Source organism: Macrotis lagotis, chromosome 5 (genome assembly GCF_037893015.1).
Source record: "Macrotis lagotis isolate mMagLag1 chromosome 5, bilby.v1.9.chrom.fasta, whole genome shotgun sequence".
NCBI lineage: Eukaryota > Metazoa > Chordata > Mammalia > Peramelemorphia > Peramelidae > Macrotis > Macrotis lagotis.
In genome coordinates, this window is record NC_133662.1 from 8,403,328 (window position 1) to 8,431,272 (window position 27,945).

Genomic DNA, 27,945 nt, shown 5'->3' on the forward strand with positions numbered 1-27,945 from the left:
CACGCGCACGAGCGCGCACGTCCCTGCGCCTGCGCGTCACTCAGGCCTGCCGGTGCGTGGTGGGTGCCGCCGGCCCCCGAGGGGGGGTGGGGGAATTAAAGAGAAGGAAAAAAACTGCGCGTGGAAGCGATCCAGGTGAGAGGCGCGCGTGCCGGAGGGGCCGTGAGAGGCCGGGGGGCAGGTAGCGCGGAGGAACCAGGCCCCGAGGCTTGGGGGAGGGGGGGCGGCGTGTGTGGCACGTACGGGGGCGGGGGGGCGGGAACGGGCGCGTGTAAACGTGCTCGGGGGGCGGGGAAAGCCGCGAGCGTGCCCCGCCGTAGGGAGCCCTCGCACGCCGGCCCCTCCCCCACACACAGTTCGCGGGCACACCTGCCCCCCCCACTTGTCCTGACCCCCCCAGTTCGTGGGCGGGATGCTTGGGGAAGAAAGTATGCGACCCCGCCCCCCCACGGGACCTCCCCCTCCCTCCCCTCCCCCTGGGATAGGATGGAGCAGAAACTGGGGGGGTGGGGGGGGGTCTGAAGACTTGGAAATAGCACCCCTCGGCCCCCCGGGAAGGGAGACGGGGAGAGGAGGGGGCCGAGGCTTGGGGAAGGGAACCGGCTTCCTAACTGATTCACCCTCCACCAAATACAGGGCATTCTCCCAGCACTCCCAGTACCATGGCATCTGGAGTGGAAGTCTTGCGATTCCAGCTCCCTGGGCATGAGGCTGCCACTCTTCGAAACATGAACCAGCTCCGAGCAGAAGAGCGCTTCTGCGATGTCACCATCGTGGCCGACAGCCTCAAGTTCAGGGGCCACAAGGTAATTTTGGCGGCCTGCTCCCCATTTCTTCGCGACCAATTTCTTCTCAACCCCAGTTCAGAGCTACAGGTCTCCCTAATGCACAGTGCCAGAATCGTAGCAGACCTCCTCCTCTCCTGCTATACTGGGGCTCTGGAGTTTGCTGTCCGAGACATCGTCAACTACCTGACTGCCGCCTCCTATCTCCAAATGGAGCACGTGGTAGAAAAATGTAGAAATGCCCTGAGCCAATTCATTGAACCCAAGATCGGCCTAAAAGAAGATGGAGTTAGTGGAGGGCTTGGATTGACTGGACTCAACTCCACCAAGTCACTCCTCCCACCTGCTCGAACCCCAAAGCCAGCTCCCAAACCCCCACCCCCACCCCCTCCACCTCCTCTTCTTCGACCAGTGAAGCTAGAATTTCCCCTAGATGAGGACCTTGAGCTAAAGGCAGAAGAAGAAGAAGAGGATGAAGAAGAGGATGTGTCAGATATCTGCATCGTCAAAGTGGAATCGGCATTGGAAGTGGCACAGAGGCTTAAGCCTCCTGGAGGCATTGGGGGGAGCCTTGGTCTTGGAGGGAGCCTTGGCCTTGGGGGGAACCTTAACCTTGGAGGGGGTCTTGGCCTTGGGGGGAGTAGTGGACTCCTCATCAATGAGGTTGGAGAAACTATCGATGCCCCTGATGATAGCACAGCACCCCAGGGGGTTGTGAAGGCCTGCTACAGCCTTACAGAAGACACAGAAGGGGAGGGTCTGTTGCTGTTTCCTGGAGGTCAAGTAGGAGAGGGCATAACCCTTGGGCTGGGAGATGAAGCTCTAGCAGCAGCCACTATGTCCCGAAGCAGTGGAGTTAGTGGGAGTTATGGGGGCATGAGGAGCCCTATACCAGGGGGCTCCCCAGTGGGAAACCCACTGAAGAACATCAAGTGTACCAAGTGCCCAGAAGTATTTCAGGGTGTGGAAAAACTTGTATTCCACATGAGAGCCCAACATTTCATCTTTATGTGCCCTCGATGTGGGAAGCAGTTCAACCATAGCAGCAACCTCAACCGTCACATGAATGTCCACCGAGGTGTCAAGTCACACTCCTGTGGTATTTGTGGCAAATGCTTCACGCAGAAATCTACCCTACACGACCACCTCAACCTCCATTCTGGGGCTCGACCCTACCGTTGTTCTTACTGTGATGTGCGCTTTGCCCATAAACCTGCCATTCGCCGACACCTCAAGGAGCAGCATGGCAAGACTACAGCAGAGAATGTTCTTGATGCCAGTGTGTCAGAGCTCAATGCCCTCCTCCATTAGTTGGAGGAAGGATAACTATGAGAGGGTATTGTTGATAGAAGGGGGTGGGGAAGGATCCTCTCTCCAGAAGGGCAAGAAATTTGAAGGGGGGAAAGGACTTTAATGTTTCCAGAAGAGTTAACATACATCCTGAGTTATAGGTATTACAAAAGAACAGCTAGGAAATAGGAAAGGGCTTAGACCTTTTTCCTTGAAATGAGAAGGAAAGGAGGAGTGCCTATATTTTAGGTTAAAAGGACCCAAGAAGGAGGGGAAAAAAAAAAACTTTTCTGGAGTAGATTATTGGGGGTGAGTATGGTGTGCAGGATGTAAGTAAAAAAGGAGGAAAATATAGAAGACGGTTTTATCATAAGGTAAGAAAACTATAGAGAAGATTTGACTCAGTTGGGGGTAGAGTGGGTGGGAATTGGGAGGGAATCTTACCAAAGCTATACCTCTCCTTGGGTAGGACTAGAACAGGGGAAGCCTCTTAAATTCTTGGGAGAGCAACTATTATGAGGAAAAGGTGATCAAGTCCCAGGGCAAAAGGGTAGAGAATGTTTTTTTTGCATGCTGGGGAAGGGAACCAGACTCTTGTCTCTGGTGATTAAAAAGTGACAGTGACAAAAATGAGGAAAAGGGAAATGAATGGAGTAGAATAGAAAAATAAAAGCTGAGGAAAGTTGAAAGTTAGTAAGGGTTAGGGAGGGGACATGGGGAAAAAAAGGAAAAAAATTAGAAAAGGGCTCTTGGGAGGGGAGGGAGGGAGGGAAGTAAAAGGGGAGGGAAAAGGGTGTGGTAGAGACTTGGTATTTTTTAAGGAAAACATATTTTTCAGAAGTTTTCTGGATTCTGAGATTTTTGGTTTCTGCTTTTATTTTACACAAAATAAAGGTTTTTTCCTTTATATTTTATTCTCTGTGAGTCTGAGTCTTCCCTTTCCTTCCCTAGTTTTACAGACTGGCTGGGCATCCTGTACCCTAGCCCTTCAATTTCTGCTTGAGTTTTCTGTGCTGGTCCAGTGTTTTTAGTCATCTCCTGGTTTTCCTCTCAGCACAAGACAAAGAACATGTAAATCTGTTTCAGCAGCACTTTTGCAAAATTCTAAGTTTCATAACTGGGGAAGTCAGACCACTGTGTTTTAGTACCTGCTCTTATCACTATCTTGTTTGTTTTTATTTATTCTGCTAGGCAATGGGGTTAGGTAGCTTGCCCAAGGCCACACAGCTAGGTAGGTAATTATTAAATGTCTGAGGCCAGATTTGCACTCAGGTCCTCGGGACTCCAGGGCCCGTGCTCTATCCAATGCGCCACCTGGCCGCCCCCTCTTGTCACTATCTTGTGAGAAGCCACATCTGAGCCAGTTGCTTTTACTACAAAGTGAGTGTTAGATTAGATCAGGGGTTCTCAAATTGGGATTCTAGCTTTGGATGGGGACGAAGGTCTGCATGGTTTTCCCCACTAAACTCAAACGTCATTTCTTCCAATTATCCATTTTTAAAATTCTTCTGGGAAGGGATCCACAAGCCTCAGTCGCCCGCCAGAGCTGGGGTGATCATGTCGCCCCGCGAAAGGTTAAAACTACAATACTCGCTGGGTCCCGGGGCCATTTCCAGTAGGACTGAGGTTGTTTCGTCGAGGCCGCTCTCGGTCTTTGACGAACTACAGCTCCCAGGAGGCCTCGGAGGAGGCCTCGGAGGAGGCCCCGGGTGCCCAGTCCCAGCCCACAGCCGGGGAGTCGCCAGGGTTCGAGGGCTGCAGCCTCGGCCGTGCGTCCCCGGGTGCTGGGCGGTGGGGCCGCCGCCCGTGTAGAGATGGGCCCGCAGCCGGCTGGGGGCGGCCGGCGCGGCTCCGAACTGAGCCCTGGCCGGTCAGCATGAGGCCCGGAGCCCGAGCCCGAGGTAACGGGGAGCAGCGTCTCGCAGCGCCCCCGGTCCCCGTGCAGAAGCCGAGGCTTCTCCCGCTCCAGCCGGACCGAGACCAGAGGCAGCGGCCCCGTCCTGCCGCCCCCCGGGACGCCCGGACCTGCGGAACCGCGGCGGCCCCCGGCTCCCGGCCCCGGCCCTCCGGCGGGGCGCCCGCGCTCACCCCCATGGCCAAGGCCAGGGCGGCCGGGTCGCAGTGGCCTCCGACGCCGCCCCACCCGTCCCCTCCCGGCGGGCTCCCGCCCCGGGCGCCCGGCAGAGCGCTAGGCCGCGGCTCCTTTAAGGGCGCTCGCCCCCCTCCCGCCCTCCCCCGCCCCCCCGGCCCACGTGACGCGGGCGGCCGCGCGCCTCCTGAGCCCCCCGCGCGAGCGGCCATGGCGGCGGCGGCGGGAGCTGCAGCGGCGGCGGCCGCCGAGGTGCGGAAGGGGAGGGGGGGGAGGCGGGTGCTTGCCCGCCCGCGCGCGCGCCCGGGGGAAGCGCGCGCTCGTGCAATGCTCCGGGGGTGCAACGGGGCCGGGGGGCCGGCGCCGGGCTTGCCGCGGGCCGGGGGGCCGGCGCCGGGGGCCGGGGAGGGGACCAGGGGATGGGAGGCGGGGGAAGCGGGCTTGGAGGTGCGCGTGCAGCCGCCGGCCGCCCCGGGATGGGCGGACGGGGCCGGGGTCCCGGGAGCACGCGCGCGGGGTGCGCGGGGCAGGCCGCCAAGCTGGGCGGGAGCGGGGGCCGGGGGGGGTGTCGCGCGGGGCCCCCGCGGCTCCGGGGACAAAGGGGGAGCGTCTCGTGCACCCGGGAGGAGGGGGCGGGGCCGGGGCGCGCTGGCCACGCCCCCTCCCCTCCTTTCTGCTCCCGGGATGCGGGGGCTACCGAGGGGGAGGGGGTCCCTTCGGGCCCGGGGGAGAGGGCGAGGGCCATTGCCCGGGAGCCGAGGGCGAGGGCGAGGGGCGACTCATCGGGGCCGGGGGAGGGGGCGAAGCTTGCTCTCTTCTGCCCGGACCCAGACGTCCTGGGCTCCTCTGCCCCCAGCCGGGTTGACCAGTCCCCCTACCCCTTGTCTCCCCTCGCAGGGGGAGGCCCCTGGTGAGATGGGGGGGGCGCTGCTGCTGGAGAAAGAAGCACGGGGACCTGCAGAGCGAGGTAAGCGTGCAGCCCAGCCCCAGAAAGCCCTTTGGTTCCCAATACCCTGCTGCTTTTTTTTTTTTTTGCCACCGGGAGGGCAGACTTGCCTTTGCCCTTTGATTCCTTCCCAGAAGGAATCCCTTTCCCCCCCCACCCCCAGCCCATTAGGGACCTTGGTAATAATGACACCTCCTCCCCCTCCCTCCCTTATCTTTTCAGGTCTTAGCTCCTCAGGAGATAAGTCTCCTGGAGAGGAGACCCCACCCCAGGACCATCCAGAGTCTGTGGAACCCACTGGCCCCTTATCTCCTGCCTCAGTCACAGTGACTGTAGGGGATGAGGGTGCTGACACCCCAGTGGGATCCACACCCCTCATTGGTGATGAACCAGAGAGTCCAGAGGGAGATGAGGGCATTCACAGTGGTAGGATGTTATTAGGTAAGGAAGTTGGGAGGACTTGAGAGACTGGGGAATTCAAGGAGTGGGGAAAACTGGGCTCTCAGGTCATGCTGTTTTCCCTCCTCTCTCCCAATAATGTTATCCAGGCCATGCCACTAAGTCCTTTCCCTCGTCCCCCAGCAAAGGGGGTAGTGTCTGCCCAAGCCGGGCGAAGATTACCATGACAGGGACCGGGAAATCACCTCCCTCAGTCCAGAGTTTAGCCATGCGGCTGTTGAGCATGCCTGGGACACAAGGGGCTGGAGCTGGGCCAGAGCCTGCCCCTATCCCCACCCCTACCCCCACCCCCACCAGTCCGGAAGGGAAGCCCAAGGTCCACCGAGCTCGAAAAACCATGTCCAAACCAGGGAATGGACAGGTAAAAAGGCCTAAGCAGGGAAGGGAATAAGTATCTCTTGAAACAAGGAGAAGGAGTGGGGGGGGGCGGGGAGAGGGGAGTCTTATTTTCCATTCTGTGTACTCCCCAGCCTCCAGTCCCCGAAAAACGCCCCCCTGAAGTTCAACATTTTCGAATGAGTGATGATCTTCATTCAATGGGGGATATGGGAACAGGTATATCCTTCAACCATAGATTCTAGCTTCTTTCTCACTCATACCTTTGGGGCAGCAGATAATTTTGGTTTGGGGCATCAAAAATCTTCCTGAGGTTTGAGGAGAAAAACCTAACTTGATCTCTTTACTTCCAGACATTGCCAAAAGGAGGAAGCTGGACTTAGGAAGTTCAGGCCCCCACAAGAGAGGACCCCATGGCTTGGTAAGGCTTTGTCAAGGACAGGACCAAGGGATAGTCAGAGAACTAAATATAAAATGATAGTCTCTTTGAGAGGAAGACAACTATTAAAAAGGAATGGAAAGAAAAGGAGATAAATGTGGCTACAAAATACTTAGTTCCTAACAGAAGGCATCTATTGGCAAGTCGATTCAGGGGTCTACTCAGTTCAAACTAAGGCAGGGGAGGGGAGAGGTGCTGACTCTTGGGGGGTACAGGTCTCTTAATATTTAGTACACTTGGGTGCCTTCTAATGGGCAGGGTACACTGGGTGATACAAAGAAAGATAGCGTCTACCATTGAGAAACTCACAATTTAGGAGATCTAACAACATCAATCAGTCAACATTTATTAAATACTATATGCTGGCCCTGTGCTAAATGCTAGGGATACAAAAAGAGATAAAAGGTAGTCCTTACCCTCAAGAAGCTTGCAATCTAATGAATGAGATAACATGCATACACATACAGAGCAAACTACATGCAGGATAAATAAGAAATAATTGACCAGGGGAGGACCCTGGAATTAAGAGGGGTTAGGTAAAGTTCCTATTAAAAGATAGAACTTTAGTTGCTCTTAGAACAAAGGAGGAAAAGTTTTCTTGGACTGGGGGACAGCCAGAGAAAATGCCCAGAGCCCAGAGATGGAATGTCTTGTTTGTAGAACAGTCAGGGGGCCCAGTGTCACTGGAGCAACAAAAATGTGTTTCAGAGTGTAAGAATCAGTCTTTCAGGGTGTAAGAAGACTTGGACCTTAAGTTATGAAGAATTTTGAATGCCAAACAGCATTTTTATATTTGAACCTAGAGGCATTTTATGACTAAATAGAGGATGGATTGCAGTGAAGAAAGACTTGAGACTGGCTGACCCTCTAGCAGGCTGTTGTAATTGTCTAGACATGATATTCTATATTTTTGGTGGTGAAATTATCAAAGAAGACTTAGGCAAGAGCTGTTGCAAAGTTGAAATTGTCAGGCCTTGGCAACAGATGAGTTAAATTAGGGATGAGATACATAGTAAACCATCCAGGATGACTCCTAGTTTGTGAAGGATTGGGAGGATGATAGTGTTGCCTTCTACATTAATAAGGAAAGGCAGAAGAGAGAAGATGGCTTTAGGGAAATGGAATGAATTCTATCTTAGACATTATGGTTTTTCAGGACATCACTTTCTCCTGGTTTCTACCTGGATCCTCTCACATATCACTCTCTCTGGTGGCCTCCAAGATTCTGTCCTGGGCCCTCTTCTCTTTATATACTTCATTTGGTGATCTAATTATAATTAGCTCCTGTGGATTTAATTACCATCACTATGATGTCATTCTCAAATCTACTTTTCCTGTCCCAATCTCTCTGCTGACTCTAATTTCATAACTTCAGCTGTCTTTTGGACATCTCAAACTGGATTTCAAGTATACATCATAAAGTGGTGACCTGAAAACTTAGAGAGAAAAAAAGTATCAAGTTGGAGAGAGTGCTCAACAGTATCAAAGGCTACATGGAAAATGAAGAAAGAGAAAAGGCTATGGGATTCAGGAAGAAAGAGATCATTAGTAACTTTAGTTTCTTTGGAATACTACAGTATGACACTGGATTTTGAGGGATTAAGAAGGTAGTGAGAGGAGAAAAAGTGGAGGAAATGACCTTTTCAAGTAATTTAGTTACATAGGCAGAAAAACTATAGGAGATAGAAAAACTATATGGAGATAGAAAGATCAGGTCTTTTGAAGGAAGACATGGGTATGTTTGTTGTTAGTAGAGAAGGAGCCAGTAGTCAGGAAGAAACAAGTGAAAGTGTGGGGATGATAGAAGAGCAGTATATCAGAAGAGGTAGGATGGAATGGGATCATTTGAACAAATAGAAGAGTTAACCTTGGATAAGGCCACTTCCTCTAGTGAGACGGGTCAAGGGGAGAGAGTATTAGGAGTCTGAATGATGTCTCTACCCTATAAGTGGCTCCCTGTTTCCTCTACAATAAAATATACTCTTTAGTTTTTAAAGTTCTTAACCTGGCCCCAAACCTTCAGTAATGTGCAGTGAGGTTTCTTTTCCACACTCTGTGATACAAAGTGACCTTTACTTTGCTCCTCACACTTGGCACTCCCATCTTCAATCTCCTTACTTTGTAATCAGTTTCTTCCACACCACTTGTTAGAATTTAAAAGATACAACTCAATCACCACTTTTACCTTTTCTGATTTCCTCAAATGCCCTCCCTCTCAGACTATCTTGTATTGTTTGTGCATGTGTGTGTGTGTATGTGTGTGTGTGTGTACATGTACACATACATGTCTCCTCCAGGTAGAATAGAAGATCCTTTAGATGATAGATTGTTTTATTCTTTGTATTCTTAGCACATAGCACAGTGCCTGGACCTTAGTGTGCATTTGATTCACACACATACACTGATAAAGCCAAAGGAGGTATTTCATTGAAGTATCATTCTAGGGAATGTGGAAGGTGGGAGAAAACATATTTAGCTGATGGGATCTTCATGGAAGGGGAACTCTTTATTTCCCAGTTGGAAGAGCTGGGGTCTGCTGGGGGGTCTGAGGACATGGCCCTGGAGAAGGAAAACCAGGAGGCCATAGAGGACTGGGATACAGATGTAGGAGAAGGCTTCAGTTTGTACTATGACTCCTACTCTGTGGATGAGCGAATTGACTCAGACAGTAAGGTAAGGAGCAGCTGTGACCTCCCTGCTACTTCTAGTCTTAGAGCCTTTAGACAGTCTGTGCCCCACTGCTCAGTGTTCCTCCTAACACATTGTGTCTAATCTTCTCTGCTGACCCTGTCCCTTTTGTTCTTCCATTATTTCATACATAATTCTCATAACTTTTCTGAGCCCTGAGGTCATAGTTGTCTTCTCTGTCATGAGTTTTTCCTTTCCTTTCCTATCAAGTGGAGAGTGCCCCAATTAGACTCCCTTTCAGACTTCTCACCAGATCAGCCAAAGGACAACATTTTTGATCTGAGAGTCACCCTCCCAACAGCCCCATCCTCTTTTTTTCCTTTCTAGTCTGAGGCAGAGGTCTTAGCAGAGCAGTTGAGTGAAGAAGAAGAGGAGGAGGAAGAGGAAGAAGAAGAGGAGGAGGAGGAAGAGGAGGAGGAAGAGGAGGAAGAAGAAGAGGAGGAAGATGAGGAAGAAGATGAGGAGTCCGGCAATCAGTCTGATAGGGTAAGTTTTGCTATATGGGTTGGTAAAGAAAGCCTAGAATTGGGAACAGATAAAGTAAACTTGCATACCCAGGTTCCAATTCTTCTCCCTCCCCATCAGAGTGGTTCTAGTGGTCGAAGAAAAGCAAAGAAGAAATGGCGGAAGGACAGTCCTTGGGTGAAGCCCACAAGAAAACGTCGAAAGCGGGAAACACCACGGGCCAAGGAGCAGCGGGGTATTAATACAGATTAAGTTCCTGTCCTTTTAGAGCAAAAGATGTCTAAATTCTTCTTACATACAAATCCCAGCCTCAGTTTCCCCCAATTTTTCTCTCTTGTTCTCTCTCTATATTAGGGGTGAATGGTGTTGGTCCCTCTGGCCCCAGTGAGTACATAGAGGTGCCTCTAGGGTCTCTGGAGCTACCCAGTGAAGGAAATCTTTCTCCCAACCATGCTGGTAATTAGGAAAATGAAGAGCTGATTTACGGAGGCTTGGGATGAGCCGAGAATAAGAATATTAATTCACCTCTGGAAGGAGATTAGCAATCCCATCATAACCAATGGAGGCAGAAAAAAGGGGGGTTAATTTTTTTGGAAGGGATGGGGTTGGGAGCAACTTTGATCTGTTAGAAAAAGGAAAGGGTATAGTCACTTATCCTAACTGGATGATAAAATCAGCCAATAAGATGAAGGGACTTGATGGGTAAAAGTAGCGTTTAGGTCTTCCTGTGACTTTTCTCTTTCTGCATCTCCTTATTCCAAGGGGTGTCAAATGACACATCATCCCTGGAGACAGAGCGGGGATTTGAGGAGTTGCCCCTCTGCAGCTGCCGCATGGAAGCTCCAAAGATTGACCGGATCAGCGAGAGGGCTGGTCACAAATGCATGGCCACAGAGAGCATAGATGGAGAGGTAGGGTCTGGATTCAGAGAAAATACAGATGAAAAACTGGAGGAAAGTGGTAATAATGGCATTAGCTATCTAATATGTGTTGGATCCTGTGAGGTTTGGTGGATGGGGAGGGGGACTAGGAAAGAGTAAAGAGTAACAGAAATAATGGGATCCTCAGCTTGTCTTTCCTGCTTCCCTGCCTTACCTTTCTTTATAATTTTTCTTCTGTGGCTCCTCTCCTAACACCTCATCCTTCCAGCTGTCAGGCTGCAGTGCAGGAATCCAAAAGCGGGAAACAATGAGACCTTCAAGCAGAGTAGCTCTGATGGTCCTCTGCGAGACACATCGAGCCCGGATGGTCAAGCATCATTGCTGCCCAGGCTGTGGCTATTTTTGCACAGCGGTGAGGAGGGATATTGGTAGGGTTATGCAAATCCCCAGGATGGGGTAGGGGAGGGAGGTTGCTGGGCAAACAAGCAGACCTCCATGGGGAGGGAGGAATTGGAGGGAACCATGAAATTGAGTCATTTATTTGGGTCCTAATACCATTGCCCCCAATCCCCCCCCCCCAACAAGGGCACATTCTTGGAGTGTCACCCTGATTTCCGAGTGGCCCATCGCTTCCACAAAGCCTGCGTGTCCCAGCTGAATGGGATGGTTTTCTGCCCCCACTGTGGGGAAGACGCTTCTGAGGCCCAGGAGGTGACAATTGCCCGGAGTGATGGGGTGGCCCCACCTCCTGGCACTGCTGCTCCTCTCCCCCCACCCCCTGCCCAGGATGCCCCTGGACGGGCCGACACTTCCCAGCCCAGGTACCCCTCCCCCCCCCCAAAAAGAAGAGCCCTCTCCTTTTGTAGGTTCTTCTTCACCTATTAGCTTTAATTTCCTTTTCTACTTACCTCTTATATCCTTACTTTATCTGATTCTCTTCCTTTTTTCTTCCCATTCTCTCCTGTTGTCCTTTCATATTTCCTTTACCTTTCTGTGCTCCTTCTTCCTCCCTTCTTTCCTCCTTTTTTCTGCTGTCCCTCTTCTTTCCCCTTCCTTCCCTCCCTGTCTTTCTCTTTCTTTCTACCCTTCATTCTTTCCTTCCTTTCTTCTCATCTTTTTTTCTGCAATCTGAATGTCTTTTCCCTTTCCCTAGTCTTTTATCCCTCCCCAAGACAAAAGAGCCCCTTTCCCCACACCTCTTCTGTTTCCCCAGTGCCAGGATGCGGGGTCATGGAGAACCAAGGCGCCCCCTCTGTGAACCACTGGCTGATACCATTGACAGCTCAGGTCCTTCCTTGGCATTGCCCAATGGCAGTATCCTCTCAGCTGTAGGTCTAGGGGCTGGACCAGGCCGAGAAGCCTTGGAAAAGGCCCTAGTCATCCAGGAGTCTGAGCGGTGAGAGAAACTTGTGGCTGGGGGGTATACAGATAGCTGGATCTTTAAAGGGAGAGGGATCTTTTTTTAGTAGACTCAAACTTATGGATGAGTAAAGGCATGGTGGCTGAAGTAAGAAGCATCTGATTAGGGATTTGGGGTGTTGAACCCTTAAACCTCTCTATTCCATCCCTTTCCTCTCTCCCTCTCCCCTTGGCAGAAGGAAGAAGCTTCGCTTCCATCCCCGTCAGTTGTACCTGTCCGTGAAGCAAGGGGAGCTGCAGAAGGTTGTCCTAATGCTCTGTGAGTGTCCACCCCAGTCTCTGTCTATCTGTCCCTCTCCCATAGCCTCTCCCTCAGTCTCTCTCTAAATGACACTTCCCCCACTCTCATAGTGGACAACCTGGACCCCAACTTCCAAAGTGACCAGCAAAGCAAGCGCACACCCCTGCACGCAGCTGCACAGAAGGGCTCCGTTGAGATCTGCCATGTGCTTCTGCAGGTAAAAGCAGTCCAGGCTTTCAGTGTCTCTTGGTCCTCTCTGCTTGATGCTAAAATTGATGTTCTAGGCCCTTTCCTCCAACTCTCTCCCCTGCCCCCTTCATCCTAGTCATCCACACATGCACGCTTATGCCATACCACATTGCATTACCTGATCTCTTATGTATATTCCCTTATCACCACTAACATTGCTACCATCCTAGTTCAGGCCCTTGAACCTAAACTTTCCCCTAAACTATTAATAGCCTTCTTCTTGATCTTCCTGGCTCAAGTCTCTCCTCATTATGATCCATCCTCCAATCTTTCTGAGCCCCAACTCTGACCATGTCACCCCAGTAGTTCCATCCATCGAGCCCGGATGGTCAAGCATCATTGCTGCCCAGGCTGTGGCTATTTTTGCACAGCGGTGAGGAGGGATATTGGTAGAGTTATGCAAATCCCCAGGAGGGGGGTAGGGGAGGGAGGTTGCTGGGCAAACAAGCAGACCTCCAGGGTGGAGTTGGAGGGAACCATGAAGCTGGGTCATTTATTTGTGTTTTAAGCTATTCTCCAGTATGGGACCTTTTTCCTTGGTCTTTCCCTTCTTACACAGCACTCTGTCCTATCCACTGTATGATGTGACTGGACTGTCTTTACATGCTTCAGCTCCTTATTCCAGAGTTTTGCACCAACAGTCACCTACGTAGCAAATACTCTGCCCCCTCCTCTCCACCTCTTAGTTTCCCTAGTCCCTCCAGATGCAAATTTCTTCCCTCTGAGATTACCTTTCATCCTCCCTGTACATAGGGGTATCTTCTCCCATTTCTAGAATAGAATAGTCTAGAGGCTTCTTCAGGAAAGAATCCTATCTTTGACTTTCTTTGTCTCCCTGGAGCCTGACATATTACTCAGTAGAGGCTTATTTGTTCACTTTCTGATTGGCTAACACTTTTTCCCACTTGCCAGGCCGGGGCAAACATCAATGCTGTAGATAAGCTGCAGCGGACCCCTCTCATGGAAGCTGTGGCCAACAACCATGTGGAGGCTGCTCGGTACATGGTGCAGCGAGGAGGCTGTGTCTATAGCAAGGTAGGAACAGTAGCCCCAGGATCCTCAACTGGTGGCCATAATTGTATTGGTATGAGTGGAGTGGTGGGAGGTGTGGCAAAGACTTATAGCTAAGGTGAAAGAGAAAGAGTATCCCTTGGGAGCAAGGGCTCTGTAAACTTGGATGAGAAAAAAAAATTGCATCTTTATTTATGGCAACTCCTAACTGAAATTTAACATTTCCTTCAAATATTTATTTTTTCTTCCTTCAAATACTTAAAAACATTCTGAGGAGTTCATAGGTTTCACTGAACTGTCAAAGGAGGTCATTTCTCCCTCACCCCTCCCTGCTCCCCTACCTCAAAAAAAAAAAAGGTTAAGTACCCCTAATTGAGAGATTAAAAGTCCATGTCTACCTGTTTTCCCAGGAGGAAGATGGTTCTACTTGTCTTCACCATGCAGCTAAGATTGGCAACCTGGAGATGGTCAGCCTGCTGCTCAGCACTGGCCAAGTAGATGTAAATGCTCAGGTCAGTGATCAGTGGTTTCCCCCCTTACCTCTGTTCCCTATACCCTCCTCTCCTTCTTCTCTTCATCTTTGTCTTTTAATTGTTCTTAAGTGTTTCTGTCTCCAGTTTCTGCCTCTTCCCCCTTACTTTTTTGTGAATGTTGTTTTTTCATTCACTCTTGAATCTTTCTTCTTTGTCTCTGACTCTTTCTTCCTGCATGGTGGTGACTCATTCTCTGTCTCTGCCAACAACTATCTCTTCTTTGGTGCCATTCACAGCCAAAGCTTCACCTTACCAATATATTTCTCCCTCCCTCCCTCTCTTATGTTGCTTTCTGCCTCTGCTGATGTCCATCACTAGTCTTTTCCATATTCTCTCTCATTCTCCCTCTTTATTGCTCCCTTTGCAATCTCCACCTTCCATGTATCTCTCCATATGTCTTCCTATTTTGTTTCTCTTTCTCTCTCTCTGTTGGAAGGAAGGAAAACTCATGTCTCCCCTTTTAACCAAATACAACTATAGGAGAAGACCTAATTGTGGGCCCCAAGCCTTAGCTGCCTCCTTTTACTCCTTCTAGGATAATGGAGGCTGGACACCCATAATTTGGGCAGCTGAACATAAGCATATTGAAGTCATTCGAATGTTGCTGACTCGAGGAGCAGATGTCACACTCACTGACAATGTATGAGACAACATGTGGCTATGGGGGTGGGAGGATGATTCTTTTGAATCCTTGTTTATCTCATATTTTTTCCATTTTGTACCTCTCTGACTTACTAATATACTGTTGCATATCATTTTTACCCTTATCCATGTCATATCCCTATGCTATGACATGAGTTCCATAATAGCAGGCATCATATCTTATTGGTCTTTTTTTTTTTAACTGTAATTGAGCTTTGGAATTCAGACATCCTGACCCAGCTGCTGTATCTTTCCCTTGCCCTCAGGAAGAGAACATCTGTTTGCACTGGGCCTCCTTCACAGGCAGTGCTGCCATTGCTGAAGTCCTACTAAATGCTCGCTGTGACCTCCATGCAGTCAACTATCATGGAGACACACCCTTGCACATCGCTGCTCGAGAGAGCTACCATGACTGTGTGCTGTGAGCAGTTTCCTTACCCCAGAGCCTGGGCTCCCCACTTTTTCCTTCTTTCTTGCCTTCTATCTATCCCTCTCCTGTGTTTTTCTTTTTTCCTGCTTCTGTCATCAGCATCTCCATAACATATTCCTTACCCTTTCCTTGTTCTACTTCAGGCTTTTCCTGTCCCGGGGTGCAGATCCAGAATTACGAAACAAAGAAGGAGATACTGCATGGGACCTGACACCTGAACGCTCAGATGTCTGGGTGGCCCTGCAGCTCAACCGAAAACTTCGCCTTGGTGTAGGCAACCGAGTACTACGAACTGAAAAAATCATTTGCAGGTGGGGGTTCCCAGAGTCCCCTAACCATTTAATTGCCCTTCCCCCAAAGGACCTGGGGAATGTGGGTCTCACTCCCTCAATCATATTACTTCTCTTCCCCCTAGAGATGTAGCTCGGGGTTATGAAAACGTACCAATTCCCTGTGTCAATGGGGTGGATGGGGAGCCTTGTCCAGAAGATTACAAATACATCTCTGAAAACTGTGAAACTTCAACTATGAATATTGACCGAAACATTACACACCTGCAGGTAAAGTGAGGTGGGAAAGGTCTCCCAGACCTCTTGCTATCCTAATTCTACCACTTCAGAGACTATTAGTCAATTTTCTTATTGACCTCTAATAATATCAGAGCACATCCACTTAGCCCACTCACTTTGTTAGTTCCAGCCAACAGCTCTACCCAAAGCATTATTCCCATGCCATGTAGTCAAGAGTCTGATGATCCCCGACAAAATAAAGGACTCTGGGCCGTGGAGGGCAACTGTTGTAGATGCTGCAGGGCAGGATACCTGGGTCCTGGGCTTAAAGGATATGACCCCCGATATCCTCATTCTCTAGCACTGCACCTGCATGGATGACTGCTCAAGCTCCAACTGTCTCTGTGGCCAACTCAGTATACGGTGCTGGTATGACAAGGTGAGTGAGCTTCCCATGACCCTCATTTTCCATACAACAATCCCTTTTCCAAAAGAGCTCTCAAGACACAAAGATGATGTATTTCCCCAGCTGCCAGCATTCATTTTCTGTCCTTCCCAGAGAGGTAGAGATATTGAGGAGATGGGGAGGGGCGAGGGGGGTTGCTGTGGCTCAGAGAGGAGGAAGTCTTCTCTTCATGATCCTTCTCTCTTCCCTCCCAATCCAAGGGGAACAGAGAAGTTTTCTTGGGAAACTGCCAAAAAATTGGTTGTACTATTTGTGTTGGTATATGCAAATAATCTTCAACTGGTTCTGTGTTTGTCCTGCTTCCTATATAAACAAGGCCCCTCCTCTTCCTCCTTCCCTCAATTAGCTTCTTTCCCATAAGATATAATAAAAGAAAGGGAGACTTGGAAAGGAAGGTCTCCCATAAATACCACTGTCTCTTCTCACTTTTCCCCTTTTCCTTTGGAACCAGGATGGACGACTGCTTCAGGAGTTTAATAAGATTGAGCCCCCCCTGATCTTTGAATGTAACCAGGCCTGTGCCTGCTGGAGAAGTTGCAAGAATCGAGTGGTACAGAGTGGTATCAAGTGAGGACTTTTGTCTTTTAGCCTTCCACTTCTCTGAGACCCTTGAGCACCCAGGCAGCCTTAATTCCCTGCTGCAGTTTTAGCCCCTTGTCTTCAGTGAATTTGGGTAGTAGGTCATCCTTTTGGGCCAAGGGTTCCCCATTCCCTAGCTTTCTCATATTTTTCTACCTCAGAGAAACAATGAAAAGAGTCCTGGATTTGGGAGGAGTCAGAGACCCTGGTTCAAATCCTGTCTCTGAGTGGGATTTGTTTGTGAGTGACCCTAGAGCACAACACTTAACTTTTCTGGGCCCCTTGTTTTCCTTAGCTGTTATTGAGAGAGGATATTCTAGATATGCTTCTGCTCTACATCTTCCAGCTCTACATCTAGAATCGTCTTTCTGTCTTTTCCATGAATATCATCCTGTCCATCCCCCAGTTAAAACATTCCATTTTTTCTCCTTTCTCCCCCACTCCAGGGTTCGGTTACAGCTCTACCGTACTGCCAAGATGGGTTGGGGTGTCCGTGCGTTGCAGACTATTCCCCAGGGTACCTTCATCTGCGAGTGAGTCTGCTGGGCTTACCCAAAAGAGAGTCTGGAAGGGTTTAGGAGGGCAAGGGCTGGGACTTTTTGGTGGAATGAAAGGAGAGGCAATCTGTTGTGTGAATAGATGACAGATGAGGCAAGATGGCCTGGGTTCAAATCATACCCCTTAAGACATCCTGTGACCCTGAATAAATCACTTAAACTTCTCAATGCCCTCAGATATTTAGAAGACTAAATTACAGAATAGTTGCTGACCTGCCTCGGTGGGAAAATTTTTCACAAAAGGCAATCCCCACACCAGTGAAATCACAGGCCTAGACAGAGATGAAAGTGATCTTAGAGATCATCTAATCCAACTCTCTTATTGTACAGATAATGAAACAGGAAGTGATTTGGTCATGGTCACAAAAATACTGAACAGGGAATAGAATAGAATTTGAACTCAGGTCCTCAAACTCCAAATCAAAAGAGCCTTCCCCTAAACTTGTCTTCATGTAGATGTCTCTCAGAGAAATCCACCCGCTTTGGATTTGTGCTGTTTCAGTTGTTCCCTTGCTGTTACTTATCCCTTGCTCTTACTTGCCTACTTGTAATTCCCTTTGCATTAATGTTAGTATAAACCTTTTCCTATGTTCTTTTAATCTCCCCTTTCTCTGAATTTCACCAAGTGTTTAATAAGGAAATCAAAATCAACCTATACTGTGCTGCCTCACCTTCCTAATTTGCCACCCCTTTTCTCTTTACCTACCCTCACCTATCTCAAAAGAAGAATTGTCTTTCCTCCTTTCCAAGTTTGATCAGTCTATCTAAACTCATGATGCCTACCCTGTGATAAGGATATCCTACCTCATGATCCCTACCCTTACCTGATTCGATCTGGACCTTGGCACTTCAATCAGGCTCTCTGTCTTCGGTGTCTTCAATCTTGATTCTCCCTCCCGCACACACACATTTTTGGAAAGATGAATAGCATTTTCAAACTGCTGTCCTATTTCTTTCTCTTAAAAAAAAAATTCTGTTTTAATCAGCCAAGATCCACTTTCTCACCTTCTCAATCTTCTTTCCCCAAATGAGAACATGAGAAAAACAAAATCCGTTAGGAACATATATAATCAATCAAAATTTAGACATTGGCCATATCCAAAAAAATTTAATCTCATTCTTCATTCTGAGTCATTCATCTCTGTATCAGGAAATAGATAACAGATTTCCTTATTGATCCTCTGGAATCCTGATTGGTTGTTAGGCTGATAAGAGTTCATACACAAAAGTATTCCATCACATTTACATAGCATGATTTGTTTAACCATTCCCTAATTTGTGGGCTCTCCCTCATTCCTATCCATTCCCACCTCAAATAACTATAAATTTTATTGTATATCCTTAGAGGCTGTTCTTCCGGAGGACACATCCGCAACTTAATCCACACTCCCTTTAATTACCCCCTCATTCTATTTTCCTGTGGAGCAAAATGGATTTTTGTAACTAGTTTTGTGTATGTGTGTGCACATTCTTTCTTTAGATCAGTTCAGGTGACAGTGAGATTGAACCTTTCTTTCCCCCCACTCCCCTTTTATATACAAATGTCCATCTGTACACCTTGGTTGTATGAGATAATTTTCCCTAACTTTTTTTCCTCTCCTCTAGTGTATTCTTTTTCCCCATTCTTTCCATTCTTTACTTGAGACCATCAAGAAATAAGAGAACCACTCTCAGGCCTTATCTGATTGTATTCCCTGAGGGGATACATGTATCCTGATATTTGAATGCAAGCAGTTTCTCTTTGTTTAGTTCTTTATCATTGTTCATTCACATTTGCATTTTTATGTTTCTCTTCATCCTTAGGTTTGAATTAATGCACTTACTTTTCATCAGGAATACTTGGAAATCTTCTATTTCAGGGCTGTCCACCCCTTACTTGTAAAAGTTTTTATTGAAACAATAGATAATATATTTTGATTTGTCAGTTTAATGAGAAGTTTGCAGTACTAAAGCATTTGGTAAATTCACAGGGGACCACATAAAATCAATGTGGTCCACAAGCCTCATTTTGGACAGCCCTGTTCTATTTCATTAAAGTTTACATTTATTTCCTCTTTTAGGATTTTTTGTTTATTTTATATTATTATAATAATCTTGTGAGAGTAATCATAAAACCCCCTACCCCAAAAAAGATGAGAAACCTCAGGAATAGTGAGAGAGAGAAAAAAGTGTACTTCCAGCAACTCTCTCTCTCTGGGATGAGTTGCCTGCCCCATCATAGCCACCACAGAAGTTGCTTCAATATTTTTCCTACAATTGCTATCACTAGCTATATTACCCTCTATTCTATTCTTCCCCATTCTCATCTATTTCATTCTTTCTCTCCTTTCATCCTGTCCCTGTTCAGGAGTGTGTTGTGTCTGAGTACCTTCCTCCATAATCTTTCCTTTCTTCTATCACCTACTACCCCCTCCCATCCCCCCTCATCCCATCTTTTTCCTCTCATTTTTCTCTAGGGTAAGATGGATGTCTGTACCTTATTAATTTTGTATGTTATTCTCTGCGCCATTTCTTTTTTCTTTTTTTTTAGGTTTTTTTTATGCAAGGTAAATGGGGTTAAGGGGCTTGCCCAAGGCCACACAGCTAGGTAATTATCAAGTGTCTTGAGACTGGATTTGAACCCAGGTATTCCTGACTCCAGGGCCAGTGCTTTATCTACTGCGCCACCTAGCTGCCCATCTCTGAGCCATTTCTGATGAGACTGAAGGCTCACTCATTCCCCCTTGCCTTCCCCCATTCCACTCCATTGTAAGTTTTTTCTTGACTCTTCTATAAAATATCTTAGCCCCTTCTTCCTCTCTTTTCTCTTCCTCTTAGTACTTTCCTTTATCACCCATTGACTCCATCTTTTTACTATATTATTCTATTATATTCAGCTCCTTCCTGTGCCTTGTCTATATATGTTCCTTCTAGCTGCTCTTATAAATGAGAAAATTCATATGAGATAACAGTATTTTCTTCCTCTGCAGGAATACAAGCCAGTCAACATTATCAAGTTCCTCATAATTAATCCTCATCTACCCCCTCTGTGGTTCATATGAGTCCTGTACTTGGAGATCAGGCTTTTTTTGTTCAGCTCTGGTTGTTTCAATGGGAAGGTTTGAAAGTCCCCTGGTTCATTGGAAGTCCATCTTTTCCCCTAAAAGAGGATGTTCAGTTTTGCTGGGTAGTTGATTCTTTGTTGTAATCCAAGATTTTTTTGCCTTCCAGAATATAATTCAAGCCCCACAAGCCCTTAATGTAGATGCTGCCAGATCCTGTTTAATCCTGACTATAGAGCCACAGTAGTGGAATTGTTTGTTTCTGGCAGCTTTCTGTATTTTCTCTTTGACTTGGGAGTTTCAGAGTTTGGCTATAATATTCCTGGAAGTTTTTCTTCTGGCATCGCTTTCAGGATGTGATCAGTGAATTCCCTCAATTTCTATTTTATCTTCTGCTTCTAGGATCTTAGGGCAATTTTGTTGTATTATTTCTTGAAAAATGAAGTCTAGGCTCTTTTCCTGGTTATGACTTTCAGGTAGCCCAATAATTTTTAATTTCCTGGATCTGTTTTCAAGGTCAGTTGTTTTTCCAATGAGATTTCACATTTTCTTCCAATTTGGGGGGTTTGGGGTGGTTTTCTTTCTTCCTGAGTTCTCACAAAGTCATCAACTTCCTTAGTTCCATTCTGCATTTGAAGGAGTTATTTATTTTCTTCAGAGAGCCTTTTTAATCTCCTTTTCCAGCTGGCCAATTCTGCTTTTTAAGGCATTCTCATTTATTTGCCTTTTGTTTTGCTTTTTTCATTTGGCCTAAACTGGTTTTTAATATGTTATTTTCTTCAGTATTTTTTTGTATTTCTTTCACTTAAGTTGCTGACTTGGGTTTCATGATTTATCTGCATTGCTCTCATTTCCCTTCCCAATTTTTCTCTACCTCCCTTAATTGCTTTTCAAAGTCTTTTTTTGAGCTCATCCATATATAGCCTCATCCCATTTTCTATTTCTCTTGGAGGTGTTGAATACAGAAGCTAGTTGTCATCATCTGAATATTTTGGTCCTCTATGGGGCTGAAGTCATTTTCTAATGGTCAGATTCTTCTTTTTCTGTTGTTTACTAATTTCCTCAGTCTATGGCTGATTTACCACACTTCCAAGGCTTTGGAGGGTTTTGGGGCCACCCCACAGGGACCTTAATTCCTTCAAGATCTTATGAGAGGCTTTGACTGTTCTCTTGCCTGTGTTCAGGTCCTCCCCTCTGCCCTAGAGCTATGTGTAGGGTCCTTGCTCTGCTATGGTAGTGTTGTGGGGGCCCGTACTGGGACCTGGATCTGAGTGTGGGCAACAGCAGAGTCCTGCCCCAGGGAGATCTTTGTAATCTCCCCCAACCCCCTTACCATCTCTGGGTTGAGATCTCTGGATGTGCTGGGTGGCTCTGCTGACTCCCACTGCAGGTTCTTAGTGCAGAGTTGTTCTGAGGCCGACGCTCTGCTCCATGCTCACTCTGGTGAGGCAGAGTTCTCTCACCACCCTTTCCGGCTGTCCTCAATGATCCCTGGGCCAAGAAGTCCAGAAACTGCCTCCTCTGCCACAGAGCCAGGTGCCCAACCCAGCTATGCTGTGCTGCAGCTTTTTCCAACCCCCAATCTTGGTGGAACAGACCTTTCCTGCAGAACTTCTTAGTTGTCTTGGACTGGGAAATTGTATCACTCAGTCTTTCTGTAGGTTCTGCCCCTCTAAATTTTGGCTACTCATAATTTGACAACTTTTGGAGTTTTTTGAGGAATGAGTTACCAGGAATTCCTGCCTTCACGCTGCCATCTTGGCTACCCCCCTCCCCCTTTAGGATTTTACTCGGTTTTCCAATTGTTATTCTTGACTGAAAATTCTTATCTTTTACCTTCTTGGAATATTACATTCTGAGTTTGCAGTCTTATAGTGGTGGCTGCTAAATCATGTGTGATTCTAAATGTTGAATTCTTTGACCCTGAAGTTCCTAGCAGTTTTCATTTTGGACTTGTCTTTCAGAAGGTAACTGATGGGGGTGGCTGAGTGGTGCAATAGATAGAACCCAGCCCTGGAGTCAGGAGTACCTGAGTTCAAATCCAGCCTCAGACACTTAATAATTACCTAGCTGTGTGGCCTTGGGCAAGCCACTTAACCCCATTGTCTTGCAAAAACCTTAAAAAAAAAAAGGTAACTGATAGATTTTTTTCTATTAATATTTTTATCCTTTGGATCTAAGAACTATAACAGTTAAAGATTTCTTGATATCCTTATCTGGGTTCTTTTTTTTGATCAGAGTGTTCAGATAGTCCTGTAATTCTTCAGTTTTTTTCTCTTTGTTCTATTTTTCCACATCACTTATTTTTGCTTTAAGATACTTTGCATTTTCTTACTTTTGGGGGGCGGTCTTTTAACTTTGTTTGACTTTTTTTTTTTTACTCTTTCTTATGAAGTTATTGGGTTCTGGTTTGGTCCATTCAAATTTTCTTGAAGTTTGGCATTTGGGAGAGGTTTTGCACATTTGTTCCAATCTAGTAATTCCCTTTCCAATTCTTTTTTTCATAACTCTCATTTCTTTTTCTAATTTTTTCCTCAAGCACTTTCATTCCATTTATAAAAGTATTTTTAACTTTAAACATTTGCTTTGTCTTATTCACCATAAGAGATCTTCATGATTGGGTTCTTTTGTTTATTTGTTCATTCTTTCAGCCCACCTCCTGATTTTGGACTTAATGTTAGGGCTGGGCTCTGGCACACTTCTGGAAGAAAGGTCTGGGCAGGTCCAACAAAGCTATAAGTTGATGCCTGTGCCTGTTACAGTGCCCCAATATGAGTGTGCAATCTACTTTTGTGATGGTGTGCCAGGTGCCCCTATTCTGACCCTAATGCTGTCATGTTTATGCTGACTTTGGACCAAGCAAAGTAACTTTTTATGAATTATTTCATTAGGATTTGGCTGGTGAATTTTAGAGATCTGTTTGGAGTTGTAGACAGGAGCTCAACCATCTTCCTATTACTCTACCATCTTGGCTTCATCCCTTTCAATCCTCCTAACTCCAGGGCCAGTGCACTATCCACTGTACCTACTAGCTGCCCCATGTCCCTTATTATTTCTCCAGGACTTGACACTGTTAATCACTATTCTTATTAAATATTCTTTTCCTTTGGCCTTTATAACACCATCTTCTCCTGATCTTTCTGATACCACTCCTTATAACTTCTTTATCTTTCCCTAATTTTTTTTCCTTCATCCTATCCCTGAAATGTGGTTATTTCCTCAGAGCTTCTTCTTTTATCTCACTCTTTCCCTCCCTTTCTTTTCCCCTTCAGATATTAAGACCTCATTCACTCTGATGCTCTCATGGCCTCTACTATCATCTCCCACATCTCTGACCATCAATCCTATATCTTCAGCTTTCTGCCAGATGTTTTCTCTTATCAAAACTGAACTCTTCTTCCTGTCTCTAAAAGTGACCTTCTAGCTGCCTAGACCTCAAATCTTACTCATTTTGGACTCCTGCCTTTCTTGCCTGTCACATCTAGTAGTCAAGCCTTTCCAGTTGCCCTTAGATTTTTTTTTTAACCTCCACTGCCACCAGCCACGTTTAAATGCAACTCAGGCATAGAATATTGTCAATTTCCTAATTGATCTGTTTTCCTCCAGTCTCCCACTCAAATTCAATCTAAACAGACTACTAGATTAATTCCATTAATCCATTCAACCCACATCCTCTTCCAAAAGTATCATTATTAACATACCTATTATATATCTGTCTTGCTATGGAGTATTCAAGAACCTCCTCACTTAACTTGGCATTCTATAGTCTATACTTATCCTATATGTATTTAAGCACCCCTTACCCCATTACTTTCTTGTTCTTACTCTCCTCAATTAAACCACAAATTCAATTAACATCTGGTACATACCTGCTGTGTATCAAGCATAGTACTAAATAATTGTTGGGGGAAAAAGATATGGTCCCATCCTTCTTGAATTCTAAAGTCTAGCAAAGAGGTAGGGCATAAAAAGAATTCTAATTCACAATATTATAGAAGAAATACATTAGAAATTCTGTGTAGGGAGATAAAGGAATGCATTTACATTGAAAGGATGGGGGGGGGCAATTAGATGGTGCCAATGGATAGAACACTAACCCTAGAGTCAGAAGGACTTGAATTCAAATCTGGCCTCAGATACTTAATACTTAGCTGTGTGACCTTGAGCAAGTCACTTAACCCCATTGCCTTGCAAAAAACAAAAAAAAACATTTAAAAGAAAAAAGGATAGGTAAATGCTGATAGGTGATAAACTCAAGATGAAGAATGAGATATGCAGTTTTAGACATGGTCAGTTTAAGAATTTATTTTGTTTAACTGTAACAGTTTGTTACAATGGTAAAGACCATGAGAGCATTACAGTGAATGAGGTCTTAATATCTGAAGGGGAGAAGAAAGGGAGGGAAAGAGTGAGATAAAAGAAGCCTAGGGACTTAGATCTGAGGAAATAACTATATTTCAGGGGTAGGATGAGGAAAAAGAGACAGGGAAAGATAAAGAAGTTATAAGGAGTGGTATCAGAAGGAGTAAGAGAAAATAAAATTTAAAATAAAGGATGAATAAAAAGCTCATCAATGTGCTTTAATTAGATCTGGCCTTAGAATCCATAAGGCTAGGATTCAAATCTCACCTTTGACACATCCTGGCCTTATTACTTTGGGCAACTCACTGAACCTTTCAGTGATCCCAGACAACTCTATTAAGGCCATAAGGTCCAGAAGCAATGCTGAAGAGGTTTTCCACTCCCATGAAATAGAGGTCTGATTAAAAAAATTGAGAGTGCAAAGTCTAATGGAGAACATTTCCTTTTGTAGGAAATAGCTTGAGAAAAAGTATAATAGCAGGATGTGGGACCAATTCTGGATTAACTGGTACATGAGAATGCATCCTTGGAAAAGATAGGATAGGGAGGGGCTTCTGTGAGATAAGACTAAAAAGGGAGGGTGGGACCTTGATCAGTCAGTCTACAAGTATTCATTAAGCTATACCTAGGACTTTTCTAACATGAAAAATGAAGTAAACTTCATTCCTACTATGAGCTCACATTAGAAAATGAATAAATATAAATGTATACATGTATGTATATGTGTATTTATAACTCACTGAATATGAAATATATACATGTATACACACACACACACACACACTGAAACCAAACAAGGAATTTAAACTTAACTTGTTGCCAGTAAGGGCCCCCTTGAAGCTTTTGACCAGGTCTCTATGTAGTAAGAAAATATCCTGGCAGCAGTATGAAGAGAACTGAAAGAACAGAGGTTTTAGCCAGCTGACAAAGTTGTCCACATGAGCTTCTCAGAGACGAAGACAGTTTTGGCAAATAGTGGGCACTTAATAACTGCTTAACAACTGAGCAATAAGTAGGATGAGGATAGTGAGGATGCATGGAGAGTGAAAATGGCTATAAGATTTGCCTGCTTTTTGCCTTAAATATGCCTTGGTTTATGACATTTACCTGAAATGCCCTCCCATTTCACTATACCTATCCAATATTACTCATTTTAATGGTCCAACTTAAGTTTCCCCATTCATAACATCCCACAATGGTCTTCTCTTCTGGACTTCTAGTACCTAGTATCTGGAATAAGGATGGGGTGAAGTAGGAAAGGAGGACATACTTGAGGGAAGAGCAGTGTCCTTCAGAGAAATAGAAAAGGATAGTGCAAGAATAAGTCACTAAAGGGGGAAGCTAGGTGGTGCAGTGGATAGTGCACCGGCCTTGGGGTCAGGAGGACCTGAGTTCAAATCCAGTCTGATACTTAATAATTGCGTAGCTGTGTGACCTTGGGCAAGTCACTTAAACTCTTTACCTAAAATAATTTGAAAATTTTTTAAAAAAGAATAAGTCACCAACTTAGGGATTGGTCATTAGAGTATGTGGTATATGGGAACCCTTGGACACCCTACCCTCCTCAGTATCCCTCTCAGAACTCCTCTCTTCCTCCTGCTGGATTAGGTATGTTGGGGAACTGATCTCAGATGCCGAGGCAGATGTTCGGGAAGATGACTCTTATCTTTTTGACCTGGACAATAAAGTGAGTAGTTTGGGATGATGGGGGAGGACTTAGCCTATTTTCTCTTCAATACCTGCTGGAAATCTTGAATTGGATCAGCATCAGTAATTGTATTGAGATTGAAGCCCAGTTCAGCAAGTTGGGAGGTAGGGGAGGTAACCAATCCACATTTTCTCCAGGATGGAGAGGTGTACTGCATCGATGCCCGATACTATGGCAACATCAGCCGTTTTATCAATCATTTATGTGATCCTAACATCATCCCCGTTCGAGTCTTCATGCTGCACCAAGACCTCAGGTTCCCCCGAATCGCCTTCTTCAGTTCTCGAGACATCCGGACAGGCGAGGAGTTAGGGTGAGGGGGATGCAAGGATTCCCTATGGTGGCTGGAAGGGAGGGCACCTGAATCTTTAATATGGCATACAGGTGGAGTCCCTAGAAAATCTAGGGAGACAATATGAGGGAGGAGAAATGGGACCCCAAAGTCTTGGGTTTCAGGGGTAGCATCAAAATATCCCACTTCTCTACTTGTGGGACTTTGGGAAAGTTGTCACACTTCAGCTCTAAAATGAGGAATTAGAACTAGATCAGGGATTTTTTTAATTTGGGAGTCTAAGGTTAGATGAACTAGGGAAAAATATTGCATCTTTATTCATTTAATAATCTGTAACAAATTTAGCCTCCCTTTCACTTATGAGTGAATGTAAGCAACAAACCCAGAATGATATCATGCTTCTGTAGAATGTCAAAGTTAACCATGACACAAAATAATTTAAAGACCTCCAGCATCCTCAGAAACTTGGTATTCTCTCAGAATCCTAACCCCTCAGAATTCCACAGGTGACTCTGGCAAAGAGCTCTCTGTTATACCCTATTCCTCGTACTCTAAAAGTTGTTCTTTTCTCCAGTCTTGGATTGGGTTAAAATGAGACTTGGGCTTAGTTGGCCAGAGATTGAGTTCTGAAAAAGTGGTTAAAGAGAATGAGAGCTGGGATAAAAGCTTCTGGGATTGGTAGGTGGGCAAACTAAAAGTCAGAGATTTTGAGATCTGGATCCCAAGTTCCCCTGACCTTCCTGGCAGGTTTGACTATGGCGACCGGTTCTGGGACATAAAGAGCAAGTATTTCACCTGTCAGTGTGGTTCTGAAAAATGCAAACATTCAGCGGAGGCCATCGCCTTGGAGCAGAGCCGCCTGGCCCGCCTGGACCCCCACCCAGAACTGATTGCTGACCTTGGGTCCTTACCCTCCCTCAGTTCCTGACCTCAAATCCAGTGACTTCTGGGGGGATTATTCACAAAATTTCTTCTCCTGGGAATTGTTCTTACCCATCAGAGCTGTCTTTTTCCTGCCCACATACAGTCCCAAGCCTTTCCTGTTCATTTGTGTCATCTGTTTTGAAATTGGGACACTTCGCCATCACCAAGAATTGGGGTTATTTGTCCTATTCTTCCATAATGGTTGATTCCCAGACCCAGTTCCCCACTTTGGAACAAAATGACCTCTTTTGTATTCCCCACTTCACATCAGAGAGGGATAAACTCACACACACATGCACCTGATGTTAGAATTGAATTTGAAAGGCATCTTTGGAGATCTGAACACCCAGCCAGATATAGCCAGCATCCTGACCTCCCCGCCCTAAACATTGCCTCTTCCCCCATATCACTTGACCACCATCACCCCACTTCCTGGCATTTTTTTTCCTCAATAAATGTTTTGGTTTGGTTATAAACTGCTTTGGCCTGAGGTGAGGTGGGGTGGGGGCAGTGCTGGCTGGGTAACAGAGATGATAGGAGGGAAGAAGACAAAAGAGCACTCACTGCCTGGGAAGAGGAGGAAGCTGCAGGGGCTTATCAGCTA

At 46.2% G+C, this 27,945-nt stretch overlaps 2 protein-coding genes across 8 annotated transcripts; both read left to right on the top strand.

Moving 5' to 3' along the window:
- The first annotated feature begins 40 nt into the window (after window positions 1–40).
- On the top strand, window positions 41–2,803 carry ZBTB12 (zinc finger and BTB domain containing 12). 2 transcript variants are annotated; one of them, XM_074236670.1, is made up of 2 exons: window positions 41–135; window positions 637–2,803. In XM_074236670.1, exon 2 carries the CDS (start codon window positions 663–665, stop codon window positions 2,094–2,096), a length of 1,434 nt encoding a protein of 477 aa, XP_074092771.1. In that variant the 5' UTR covers window positions 41–135; window positions 637–662; the 3' UTR covers window positions 2,097–2,803. The 2 variants fall into 2 exon arrangements, with proteins under 2 accessions (XP_074092771.1, XP_074092770.1); XM_074236669.1 differs by lacking the exon at window positions 41–135 and adding an exon at window positions 342–428.
- A 1,078-nt stretch (window positions 2,804–3,881) lies between these two features.
- EHMT2 (euchromatic histone lysine methyltransferase 2) lies at window positions 3,882–27,794 on the top strand. 6 transcript variants are annotated; one of them, XM_074236661.1, is made up of 28 exons: window positions 3,882–3,976; window positions 5,062–5,131; window positions 5,333–5,551; window positions 5,659–5,930; window positions 6,040–6,124; window positions 6,259–6,326; window positions 8,862–9,017; window positions 9,360–9,518; window positions 9,591–9,732; window positions 9,852–9,953; window positions 10,260–10,408; window positions 10,647–10,790; window positions 10,964–11,199; window positions 11,592–11,774; window positions 11,974–12,056; window positions 12,149–12,255; window positions 13,200–13,322; window positions 13,709–13,810; window positions 14,367–14,471; window positions 14,740–14,894; window positions 15,047–15,214; window positions 15,319–15,463; window positions 15,774–15,851; window positions 16,330–16,445; window positions 16,904–16,990; window positions 26,026–26,104; window positions 26,263–26,438; window positions 27,165–27,792. In XM_074236661.1, the coding sequence occupies exons 2-28, from the start codon at window positions 5,080–5,082 to the stop codon at window positions 27,343–27,345; spliced, it is 3,672 nt and encodes a 1,223-aa protein (XP_074092762.1). In that variant the 5' UTR covers window positions 3,882–3,976; window positions 5,062–5,079; the 3' UTR covers window positions 27,346–27,792. The 6 variants fall into 6 exon arrangements, with proteins under 6 accessions (XP_074092762.1, XP_074092763.1, XP_074092761.1 ...); XM_074236662.1 differs by lacking the exon at window positions 3,882–3,976 and adding an exon at window positions 4,358–4,416 and having other exon boundaries at window positions 9,618–9,732; window positions 27,165–27,793; XM_074236660.1 differs by lacking the exon at window positions 3,882–3,976 and adding an exon at window positions 4,360–4,416 and having other exon boundaries at window positions 27,165–27,793.
- The last annotated feature ends 151 nt before the right edge of the window (window positions 27,795–27,945 follow it).

Coding starts and splice junctions, on each gene's coding strand:
- EHMT2 (XM_074236657.1), top strand. CDS start 4,849: ATGCGGGGGCTACCGAGGGGGAGGGGGTCCCTTCGGGCCCGGGGGAGA. Junction 9,954..10,259: donor TCTTTCTCCCAACCATGCTG/GTAATTAGGAAA, acceptor CCTTATTCCAAG/GGGTGTCAAATGACACATCA. Junction 26,439..27,164: donor CGGACAGGCGAGGAGTTAGG/GTGAGGGGGATG, acceptor CCTTCCTGGCAG/GTTTGACTATGGCGACCGGT.